We start from the raw sequence: 12,329 nt of genomic DNA, 5'->3' as shown, positions 1-12,329 counted from the left end.
ATTTTATTTTATAAACTTTAAAAAAGTTTTCAACTCATTCTAATAACACCTAGCTTAATACACAAATAAATACACTATAAATTCTTTATATTTTTATTCTAATAGCATTTTTCTGTTTTCATTTTTAAATTTTTTTGTTACAAACTAAGACTTGCTGGGAGCGATGGCTCATGCCTGTAATCAGGAGTTCAAGACCAGCCTAAACAAGTGCAAGATCCTGTCTCTAAAAACAGCCAGGTGCGGTGGCAAGTGTCTATAGTCCCAGCTACTCAGGAGGCTGAGGCAAGAGAATCACTTGAGCCCAGGATTTGGAGGTTGCTGTGAGCTATGACACCATGGCACTCCACCAAGGGTGGCAAACTAAGGCTGTGTCTCAAAAAACAAAACTAAGACTCTTGCATTTCCATAGACTAATAAGACAAAAAACCCTGAAAAAACCGTGAGAGACAAACACATTCATGTTATCCTAAGCCTACACAGACTAAGGATGATGATGTCACCAGGCAGTGGGAATGTTTCAGCTCCATTATAATCTTATGGGATCACCTTTGTAATATGTGGTTTGTTGTTCGTGGAAAGAGCCCAAATGCCTACTAATACATGAATGGGTTAATAAAATGTGGCATATACATACTATGGAGTACTACTCAGCCTTAAAAAATGCTAATCTAGTTATCCTTATCCTTTTGGACAACCTAGAGGGAACTGGAAACCATTTTTAATTAAAACATCATAAGGATGGAGAAACAAACACATGCACTTAATGCCAGATTGGAAGTAATCCATCAACAGTCAAGTGTATATATGGAATTAAATTTCCATGAAAATCAAGCTGGCGGGGGTTGGGGAAGAGAAGAGGATGAGTTAAATTCATACACACTACGTGAAGTGCACACTTAATGTGTATAACTTTGACTCAGTCTGTAGAAAAACAAAATATGTAAACAAAACATCTGTACCCCTAATATTCTGAAATAAAAAAATAGAACTATTCAACATGGAGGCGGAGGTCGATAATCTGGAACTGATGTTCTGGAAAGCTAACTCTGATCTGGATTACATTCAGTACAGGCTGGAATATGAAATCAAGACTAATCATCCTGATTCATCAGGTAAGAAAAGTCCAGTTACACTGTAGGAAATGTCAGCTATGAAGTCTCAATATCAAACTTAGTACACATGCTTCAAACTAGTTGCTGTTGAGCAGAAAGAGACTAAGAGCTGCATTTGTGCTACTGTAAGACTATGAACATACAACGACAAAAGCCAACAGACCTGCAGCTGTCACCACTGACTGAAGAACAGAAAAGTGCAGCAGAGCAATTAAAATCTCACATGCCAGACTTATGAAGAAATGGACTTTCAAAAGGGAACTCTAATAGAGAAGAAATCAATTCCAGAAAAATTTAGGAAGATATCTTTTTTTTTTAAGGAAGGGAAAGAATTTATTAGAGAAACTTGGTTCTTGCAGGGTGGGGACAGAGAAGAAAATGGGCCCCACAGTCAGGAAAGGCCTCTGGCCAGCCTGTGAAGGGGTATGACAAGGGCCAGAAAGAGGCAGAGGAGATATGATAGGTCCAGGGAAAAGGGGATCCAATCTCAGACTCCAAACTCTTGCAGGCAACAAAGGGCATGGGAGACCATAGCCGGAGAGGACTCCGAGCTGGGCAGGCGGTAGGGGGTGGGCCGGGCTCAGCGGGGAGTAGTGGAGGCCCCATGAGGGTGCCCAGCTGCAATGGGGAAAGGCTTGGGCGGCAGCCTGAAAAGAAATGGCTGAGTTGTAAGGTGGGGTGGGACAGGGCCTAGGAAGTTGTCCAGTGGCCAGGCAGGGGGCCTGGAGTTAGGGGACAGGGAGGAAGATGTCTTTTAATGGTTGATGACTAGTGGTAGGGGGTTGGTGAAGGAAAAGGAGGTTTGGCTTGAACGACTAGATAATGCTGCCTTTCATGTAAGAGAAGAATATAAGAATTAGGGTAGATATACAAATAAAGTTCAGCCAAAAGGATGAAATTGAAATAAAGGAATTTACTTACACAAACAATCTTGTAATTTTAGAAAAGGAAGTCCCTTAATGCTATTTTGCTTTATCTGTTTTCCTTTTATATGTTTGGGATAAAGTAGATGGTCTGATCCATTATAAAAGAACGTCAGTCAGTCAATATGTGAATGAGTGTACATCGGAAATTAAAGAATAGGCAAAATATTTATAAAATGAAATTAAAAAAATACTTTTTTTTTTTTTTGAGACAGAGCCTTATTATATCCTCCTGGGTAGGGTGCCTTGGCGTCACAGCTCACAGCAACCTCAAACTCTTGGGCTTAACCGATTCTCTTGCCTTAGTCTCCCAAGCAGCTGAGACTACAGGCATCTGCCACAACGCCCGGCTGTTTTTTTTTTTTGGTTGCAGCTGTCATTGTTTTAGCAGGCCGGGCCAGGTTCGAACACACCAGTCTCGGTGCCCTACTCACTCTGCTACAAGTGCTGACCCTAAAATAAAATCTTTTAACAACTCTTTGAGATTGTTAATATTCACAGGTGAAGAAAGCAAAGTTCAAAAATATTGAATAACTTACTAAAGGTCACATTGGTCATACATGGTGTAGTGAAATTCAAATCTCTGCCATAAAATTCAATCTCTACCTCATAAAATGCTGAATAAATGGAAGTTTTCATTCCTGACATCTTCAGTGATAATGGTATAGACTTATTCTGTAAAATGAATCTATGAATGAAATGGAGGACAAAAATCTAAACAGGAATTTACCTTATCTATATATAAAATCACATACATGGCAATGTTACTACTGACAATTTCCTGACAATGTTTATTTCTATGTTAATACAAGGGTGAAAAAAACACACGCACACAAGGACTGAGAAAATACTTAGGCTCAGTGCCTGTGGCTCAAGCAGCTAAGGCACCAGCCACATACACCTCAGCTGGCAGGTTCGAATCCAGCCCGGGCCGCCAAACAACAATGATGGCTGCAACCAACGAAAAAAATAGCTGGGCACTGTGGTGGGTGCCTGTAGTCCCAGCTACTTGGGAGGCGGAAGCAGGAGACTCGCTCGAGCCCAGGAGTTAAGAGGTTGCTGTGAGCTGTGATGCTACAGCACTCTACCCAGGGCGACAGCTTGAGGAGCTGTCTCCAAAAAAAAAAAGAAAGTACTCATCATTTACTCAATATATTTACTAAACACAAAGTACGTTATCTTGCCCAATTCCAACACAAAGTACGTTATCTTGCCCAATTCCTAAAACCCAACTCTCTGGCTTTGTTCTGTAGATTTTTCCTAGAATGTAGCTATAGAGTGAGCAGTAAGTAAAGAGAACGAAGTCAACCACAGATATACTCCCAAGTAATTCACAGTTCACAATATTATTAAGTATATACAAAACACTATGTAAAACAGGCTTTAATGAAATATAAAGTTCTGTAAGTAAATCTGGGAGAACACATGGATAGTTTACTTACCACACAAACATCTGCCTGTTTGCAGGAACATGCTGGGCTGATTAATAACTCCAACTGAGACCGCAGTTTCTCATCATCGCCAAGAACTTGGTTAAATTTCTTCACAAAATCTTGTGCTTTCCCAGGGTCAGGCAAATTCTCTATTTAAAATTAAAAGACTCAATATTACAGAAGAAAAAAATACTACTACACTGAAAGTGTCTTAAAATCAGCTGAATCTGTTATCAGAAATAAAATTGAGGCAAGTAGTATTTTGTTTTACTTAACATTCAATTGATAGGTCCATTTGGTAAATTGTCTGTTGTGGAATTTATTATATATTTACTGAGTGAATGAACATACTCACTTGCTATGGTCATCAGTTTTCCAAACATGGCAGAACAGTTAGCCTCTGACTGAAATTTAAAACAGAAACAAAAGAACAGCCAGTCACATATGTTAACAAATTTTGGCTAGAAAAAAATCAATACACATTATTGTACATTTTTCATATAGTTAAAAAATAGTCACTGCATGGTGGGCACCTGTGGCTCAGTGGGTAGGGCACCGGCCCCATATACCAACGGTGGTGGGTTCGAACCCAGCCCCAGTCAAGCTGCAGCAAAGAAATGGCCGGGCGTTGTGGTGGGCGCCTATAGTCCCAGCTACCCCGGAGGCTGAGGCAAGAGAATCGCCTAAGCCCAGGAGTTGAAGGTTGCTGTGAGCTGTGTGACGCCTCAGCACTCTACCGAGGGTGATAAATTAAGACTCCGCCTTTTAAAAAAAAATAGGGACAAATATAGGGTGGCACCTGTGGCTCAAGAAGTAGGGCACTGGCCCCATATACCGGGGGTGGTGGGTTCAAACCCAGCCCTGGCCAAAAACTACAAAAAAAAACAACAAAAAACAAAGGGACAAATACAAGAAAAGATGTTAGCAGGAAGGTATTAAAAATGTGAACAGTAACATACCAATGGGGGGAGGGGTCAGGGACAGTTTGTTTCTGCATGTCCCTGATCCCCAGGGCCACTGGTTTGTGACTGTTTCATAACTTTCATATCACAGTTTATTATGAAAAGATAAAGAAAATAATTAACATAAAAATTATCACATCAAAATTACTGTGAAGCCACATGCCACAGAAAATTAACTAAAAATATGAACAGAATTTTTTCTTCTGGAATAGACTTCTATTAGCTATTTTGTGGCCTATTACTTATTAGACTAACCTCCTGTCTAAAAATTACTTTTCTTCTACCACGGTAATATAATGCTTTATTATTAGTTTTCATTTATATCAAATGTAATTTGGATCAGAAATTGGTAAACTATTGTCTTATGGACCACCTGTTTTTGATAATGAGGTTTTGTTGGAACACAGTCCTGTCTATTCACTTGTTTATGTGAATTGTTGATGACTGCTTTTGCAAAGGCAAAGTTGAATATCTGACTAGAGACTGAAGGGGCTGGCAAAACCTAAATTTCTACCACCTGTCATTTGTAAAAAAAGTTTGTTATCTCTGCGCTAGCGGCCATGGGCTCTTGAGGAATCTGCATATAGTCCCTGGGTTAAAAACAAATATTCTAGTGTGAATATACTTAAAAGTATAGTACAGGCTGGCTCGGCGCCTGTAGCTCAAGCGGCTAAGGTGCCAGCCACATACACCTGAGCTGGCAGGTTCAAATCCTGCCCGGGCCCACCAAACAACGATGGCTGCAACCAAAAAAAAAAAAAAAAAAAAAGCTGGGCGTTGTAGCGGGCACCTGTCGCCTGTCGTCCCAGCTACTTGGGAGGCGGAGATAGGAGAATTGCTTAAGCCCAGGAGTTGGAGGTTGCTGGGAGCTATGATGCCACAGCACTCTACCCAGGTTGACAGCTTGAGGCTCTGTCTCAAAAAAAAAAGTGTATTAAAGGCTAGGCAATTGTGCCCAGGAGTTTAAGATAAACCTGGGCAACACAGTGACACACTGTCTCCATACAAAAAAGTATATAAAAATATTTAAGTTTTTGCTCCCACAGTCCAAAAAATTTTGGGTTTGTGGAACATGGGGGGAAAATTTAAAATTGGGATATTTGTAAGAAACCATTATCAACTATACATTTAAGCACAAGAATAATTTATAGTGTGAAAAGAAATACAACTTTTCAAGTTGGGCATGGAGGCTCATGCCCGTGCCTGTAATCCTAGCACTTTGGGAGAAGGAAGCGGGTGGATTGCTTGAGCTCAAGAGTTTGATATTAGCCTGAGCCAGGGAGAGACCCTATCTCTAAAAATAGATGAGTGATACAGCAAGTGCCTATAATCCCACTACTTCAGAGGCTGAAGCAAGAGGACTGCTTAAGCCCAAGAGTTTGAGGTTGCTGTAAGCTATGAAGCCATGGCACTTTACCAAAGGTGACAAAGTGAGAGTTATATCAAAAAAAAGTAAAGAAAAAAATCTAATAAATTTTATCTTGAAGTTTAATTCTAATTATTTGAAAAGGTGATTATTTTTTAGTGTCTAAAAACTTAATAAACTAGAAAATACCATTTCTATAAAATATTGAGCAATAATAATACAAAAAAAGTAACATTCACATTGTCACATAAAAGTATGTCTACCATAGAATGCTTTGACTCTGAGGTTCTGTAGAGTCAACAGTTAACTTCTTTTTGTTTTTTTCCAAAGTCTCAAAAAATAGACAACTAATATTTATAAATAAAAATAGAAGATAATCTCAAAAAAACAGATCATGCCAAATCTTATAGACAATAGAAAAAGTAGAAATACTTCAAAATCATTCTACTTCATATGACTCTTACGTTTTTTTATTTTTTTGCAGTTTTTTTTTTTTTTTTTTTTGGCCAAGGCTGGGTCTGAACCCGCCACCTCCAGCATATGGGGCTAGCGCCCTACCCCTTTGAGCCACAGGCACTGCCTGAATGTTACCCTTTTTGCATTATTATTACTCACTATTTCATTGATTTATTTTTGGAATGTATTTATCTTAATTTGTTCTTTTTTTTTGTTTTTTAAGAGACAGAGTCTCACTTTGTCGCCCCTGGTACAGTGCCATGGCGTCATAGTTCAAAGCAGTTTCCAGCTCTTGGGCTTAGGCGATTCCCTTGCCCCAGCCTCCTAACTGGCTAGGACTGGCTAGGACAGGCGCCCGTCACAATGCCTGGCTATAATTATTTTTTTGTTGTTGCAGTTTGGCCGGGGCCGGGTTTGAACATATGACACTCAGTATATGGGGCCAGTGCCCTACTCACTGAGCCACAGGCGCCGCCCTCTTTGTTTTTTACGAGTTTTTTGTTTCTAACCTTATCTTAAACACTGTTATTGTTATCAAATTTTAAGCCTCTTTAATTTTGTGAAGGCAAAAAGTGGAAACCAAATAAACACATGTATATGTATAGAGAAAATTAAAAAAATACCAGAAACGAAAATACCATTTCTTTGTTTATGCTGAAAAGCAGTGTATTATATTCATTTAAAATAGAAATTTAGGGCTTGGCACCTGTAGCTCAAGCTGGTAGGGCACTGGCCACATACACCAGAGCTGGTGGGTTGGAATCCAGCCCGGGCCTACCAAACAACAATGACAACTACAACCAAAAAATAGCCAGGCATTGTGGCAGGTGCCTGTAGTCCCAGCTACTTGGGAGGCTGAGGCAAGAGAATAATCGCTTAAGCCCAAGAGTTTGAGGTTGCTGTGAGCTGTGACACTACAGCACTCTAGCGAGGGTGACAGAGTAAAACTCTGCTTCAAAAAAATAAAATAAGGGCAGCGCCTGTGGCTCAAGGGGTAGGGCGCCGGTCCCATATGCCGGAGGTGGCGGGTTCAAACCCAGCCCCAGCCAAAAACCAAAAAAAAAAAAGAAAAAAAGAAAATAAAATAGAAATTTAGCATGGACAACTACAGAAATGATGTTTAAGTGATATTTGAAAAATAAAAGACCTGAGACACTTTATCCTTACTTTATTATATACCACTATGAAAAATCTGAATGACTGATTAACTTAAACAAATTAAGTGTTTAAGCTAATTAATTTAAACAAACCATGAACCTACTGTGGCCTGCTTGTGCAAATCCAATAGTTCTCGTACATGACTCCGAAGCATGTTCTGACACTTCCACATTTCATTGAGAGCTCTGTAAATAAAGTCGTGAATGTTAAAAAATATATAATAATACTGCATTTTATTCAATGTTAAATAAACTTTTCTTTCTTTCTCTCTCTCTTTTTTTTTTTTTTTTTTGAGACTAAGTGTCACTTTGTTGCCTCCGGTAGAGAGCTGCGCATCATTAGCTCACAGCAACCTCAGACTCTGGGGCTCAGGCGATTCTCTTGCCTCGGCTTCCCAAGTAGCTGGGACTACAGGTGCTCAACACAACACCCAGCTATTTTTAGAGATGGGGTCTTGCTCTAGCTCAGGCTGGTCTTCAACTCCTGAGCTTATGCGATCTGCTCACCTTGGCCTACCAGAGTGTTGGGATTACAGGTTAAGCCCCCGTGCCCTGCCAATGTTCAACTTTTCCTGTTGTATGGTGTATATACACCATTTTTCTAAATCTACCTAAAAATTTTAAGCACCAAGAAATTTATTAGGGTTTAAGATAGTTTGGTATAGATGGTAAATATAAGTTATAAATATAATTATAAATATAATTTATTAGGGTTTAAGATAGTTTGGTATAAATGGTAAATATAAGTCTTCTTATGAAAAAAAGTATTCCAGAAATTTAGAAGGATTAATAGAATTTTGCCAGGTAAATCAAGGGATTAAAAGATGTTCTGAACAGAGATTGCTATAAAGTTCTGGGACAAGGAAAGATCAAATGTCATCAAAGTACACAGCACGTACAGGAAACTGAAAACACTTGTATGCTTGGAGCCCAGGGTGTGAGTGAGGAGCAAAAGGAACCTGCAGTATACCAAAGAGAAGGGTCAGCTCACGGGGACTTTATTATGTGCCAGGCTAAGGAGCACACGTGTATGAAGGGATGCAGATGATTTCTAAAAACCAGTGTCTTAGAAATGATAAGATTCAAATGTCAAGTTTAAATTAATTGTGATTATTCCAGACACCTTTCCACAAACACAGATTTTCTTCTCTCACAAATTTCCTCTATAGCAGTAGTTCTCAACCTTCCTAATTCTGCAGCCCTTTAATACAGTTCCTGTGGGTCGCAACCTACAGGTTGAGAACTGCTGCTTTATAGGCTTGGCGCCCGTAGCATGGTGGTTACGGCGCCAGCCACATAAACCAAGGCTGGTGGGTTTGAACCCAGCCCTGGCCAGCTAAACAACGACAACCACAATAAAAAATAGCCAGGTGTTGTGGCAGGCACCTATAGTCCCAGCTACTTGGGAGGCTGAGTCAAGAGAATCATCGCTTAAGCCCAAGAATCACTCGAGAGTTTGAGGTTGCCCTGAGCTATGACACAACAGCACTCTACCAAGAGCGACATAGTGAGACGCTGTCTCGAAAAACAAACAAATAAAAAACTCCAAATTTCCTCTATACTACTAGGTGCTCAGAGCGCCTCTGGGAAATTACTCTGAGTACTCTTTGCCAGATATTTTGAAATATAAACAAATACCCAAACCTTAAGCCAAGAGTCTACCTAGAGTTAACATTAGTGACTACTTGTAAGCCATTTAGAAATGATGGTTAACTCCTTCTGATACAACAATACTTCGGTGAAATATTTGCCAAAAATGTATGGGGAAACACCGGAGAAGTGAAATTGAGGCCACATTCTGCAAAATAGTTGGCCAATGCAATACTTCGCCCCTAAAAATCAAAATCATAAAAGACTAAGGAATGCTTATGGATTAAGAAACTACAGAGATAGGACAACTAGACTTGTAATATGTAATCCTAGACTGAGGAAAAAAATACCTATAACGAACATTTCATGAACAACTGAGGAGATGAAAACACACAAGAGATTACACTAAAACATTTTTGCATCATTAAATTTCTTGATTTTGATCAAGATACTATGGTTATTTAAGAGACTATTCTCATTCTTAAGTAATCAACACAACTATTCTTGGGTAAAGGGATCTAATGTCTGCAAATTACTCTCAAGTTTTTCAGAAGAAAATGTATATGAAGAGAAAGAAGGTACAAATAGCATATAGTAAATTAGGTGAAAATCAGCTTTTCTAAATATATATAACACAGCTAAAATCTTAACACAGAGAATTCAGAATTCTAAGTTATAAGACTCTTTTACTTTGCATGTTTATAACAAGTAAAAATTGTAAATATTTATGGTGTAAAATATGTTATCTGTATACACTGTTAACATTTACTTTTTAAAAAGCCTATTAGAGTGATGGCACATCCTGGTTGGCCTGGAGTGGTTTGTTTATGCCAGCTGTCCAGCTAAATTATTAATAGTATCCTTGTCAACAAACTCTTATAAAAAAAAAAAAATTAATAGTGGCTCCTTTCAGCTTCAGAAATATCCTAGGTGGATAATCAATCATATGGTCATGCTACATAGAGGTGATCTCATGACAAAGAAACAGTACTGAGTTCCTATGCTTAGTATTTACTCTGGAAGGATGTACCAGTAGTGTAATTTAGACACCTATCACAGATATTTTGACATGGTGACTTCTTTATTATTGCCTAAGCATATTTTTGCTGTTAAATGACCTGAATTTAAATCAAAGTATTTTTCTCTATAAATATTTATGAGGTTCTTAATTCAAATAGAAGAGCAATAATCCTGTCTACAAATAATAATTAGACAAAATGAAGTAATTTTATGCAATCTTCAAGGAAGACATCAGTCATTTAAAGAGTAACTTACTTTACAGCATTTGGATCCAAGTTAGCGTATAAATAATATAAGCATTTCATTCTCTCTTCTGTTTCCAGATTGTGGGGAACAAGATACTGAGCAAAGATTTTCTCTACCAACAGTCTATGAAATAACAACAAAAAAGTAAGTAACACAACTGTTCTATTTTTAAGAAACAGTAAACATTTTATATACTAATTATCAGGTATAAAGACAGTATACCAATGATGACAGCTATGTATGCATGTACAATGGAAAACATCAGTATTTGATCATTCCTTTCCTTAGACAACCTTCAGTGTAGTTTTTTGAAATTTAGAGACACGGTCTCTATTTGTGGCTTTTCTTATAATTTCTCAACATGAAACGTGTTCTAGAAGAGTTAAATATTACCAAACATAGGATATTAGGTTGTTTGACCTAGTCTTCAGCAATCTAGAACTATAGCAAATTCATTAATGCAACATATAAAGAAAAGCTATGATCCCAGGTATAAGCTAATTCTCAAAAAACTCATTAATTTCCTTTGACTATAGTTCTGCTGCTTTCCCATGTTGTCATGTAGTAAAAATGTAGGAATCTGCTTTCGTATTACTTCCCCCAAATAGTTTTTCCCACGCACATTTCATCTTCCTTCTGTCCATAGTCCAAATTCTTTACCAATATTGGAATGTCTTTTTTGCTAAAGTTATTCTTATCTATTATTCAGTATAAAAGGAGTAAGAAGGGCGGCGCCTGTGGCTCAGTCGGTAAGGCGCCGGCCCCATATACCGAGGGTGGCGGGTTCAAACCCGGCCCCGGCCAAAATGCAAAAAAACCAGAAAATAGCCGGGCGCTGTGGCGGGCACCTGTAGTCCCAGCTACTTGGGAGGCTGAGGCAAGAGAATCGCTCAAGCCCATGAGTTGGAGGTTACTGTGAGCTGTGTGAGGCCACGGCACTCTACCGAGGGCCATAAAGTGAGACTCTGTCTCTACAAAAAAAAAAAAAAAAGGAGTAAGAAAACACAGAGCTCTTCATCACCCAATGAAATACATATCCAGTGATGAACAAAAGTCAATCTAATACAATAAAAGAGTCGGATGTATTTTGCAAAAACCAAGTTTCATTAGTCCAATCCAAGTAACGTCCAGAAAATAAAGACAACTTAATAATTTCTCAGTCAGGCATAGTGGCACATGCCTGTAATCCTAGCACTCTGGGAGGCTGAGGCGGGTGGATTGCCTGAGTTCACAGGTTTGAGAGACCAGCCTGAGCCAGAGCAAGACCTTGTCTCTAAAAAAAAAAAAAAAAAAGTCCAGTGTTGTATTGTTGTGGGCACCTGTAGTCCCAGTTACTTGGGAGGCTGAGGCAAGAGAATTACGTAAGCCAACGAGTCTGAGATTGCCATGAACTAGAATGTCACAGCACTCTACCGGGGACGAAGTGAGACTGCCTTAAAAAAAAAAAAATTTTTTTTTTCAGCTGGGCGTGGTGGCTCACACCTGTAGTCCCAGCGCTGTGGGAGGCCGAGGTGGGTGGACTGCCTGAGCTCAGAGGTTCGAGACCAGTATGAACAGCAGTGAGCCAGAGTAAGACTCCGTCTCTACTAACATCAAGAACATCGCCAGAGGAAGAAGAAAATGAACAACAAAAAAAGAGTACTTCAAACGAAGAAGAATGAACAAGGAAGTTGAAATTAAAAATAAAAAAAAAAAAAATTTCGCTGCTGGTAGTGATAGATAATGTTGCAAAAAGGAAAAATAATAACTAGTAGTTATTGAATAGTACTCTACTGCCACGGCTTCACATTCATTATTTTATTTACTCTCCATCACACAGAAGGCATTCTTTATTATTATTTTTATTATTGCCCTCACAGCAACCTCCAGCTCTTGGGCCCAGGTGATTCTCTTGCCTCAGTCTCCCAAGTGGCTGGGACTGTAGGCGACCACCAGAACACCTGGCTATTTTTTTGCAGTTTGGCTGGGGCTGGGGTTCGAACCCGCCACCCTCGGTATACAGGGCTGGTGCCTTACTCACTGAGCCACAGACGCTGCCTAGAAGGCATTCTTTCTTATATTAAA

General features: G+C 39.1%; 1 protein-coding gene and 1 pseudogene across 2 annotated transcripts in view; one reads left to right on the top strand and one right to left on the bottom strand.

Annotated features, from left to right (window-relative positions):
- The window catches only part of PDS5A (PDS5 cohesin associated factor A), a 143,225-nt gene that overhangs the window by 62,191 nt on the left and 68,705 nt on the right, over positions 1-12,329 (bottom strand). For both annotated transcript variants that reach the window (XM_053578145.1, XM_053578146.1), the window contains exons 13-16: positions 10,275-10,388; positions 7,514-7,595; positions 3,824-3,872; positions 3,478-3,617 (exon numbers count right to left, since the gene is read on the bottom strand). In XM_053578145.1, the coding sequence (XP_053434120.1) occupies positions 3,478-3,617; positions 3,824-3,872; positions 7,514-7,595; positions 10,275-10,388 (385 nt within the window). The remainder of the gene's footprint in view (positions 1-3,477; positions 3,618-3,823; positions 3,873-7,513; positions 7,596-10,274; positions 10,389-12,329) is intronic.
- On the top strand, positions 998-1,350 carry LOC128576130 (spindle and kinetochore-associated protein 2-like; annotated as a pseudogene).

This window comes from Nycticebus coucang, chromosome 23, assembly GCF_027406575.1.
Source record: "Nycticebus coucang isolate mNycCou1 chromosome 23, mNycCou1.pri, whole genome shotgun sequence".
Classification (NCBI taxonomy): domain Eukaryota; kingdom Metazoa; phylum Chordata; class Mammalia; order Primates; family Lorisidae; genus Nycticebus; species Nycticebus coucang.
The sequence above is the reverse complement of the archived record's forward strand: the minus strand, read 5'-3'. Positions and strand labels throughout refer to the sequence as shown.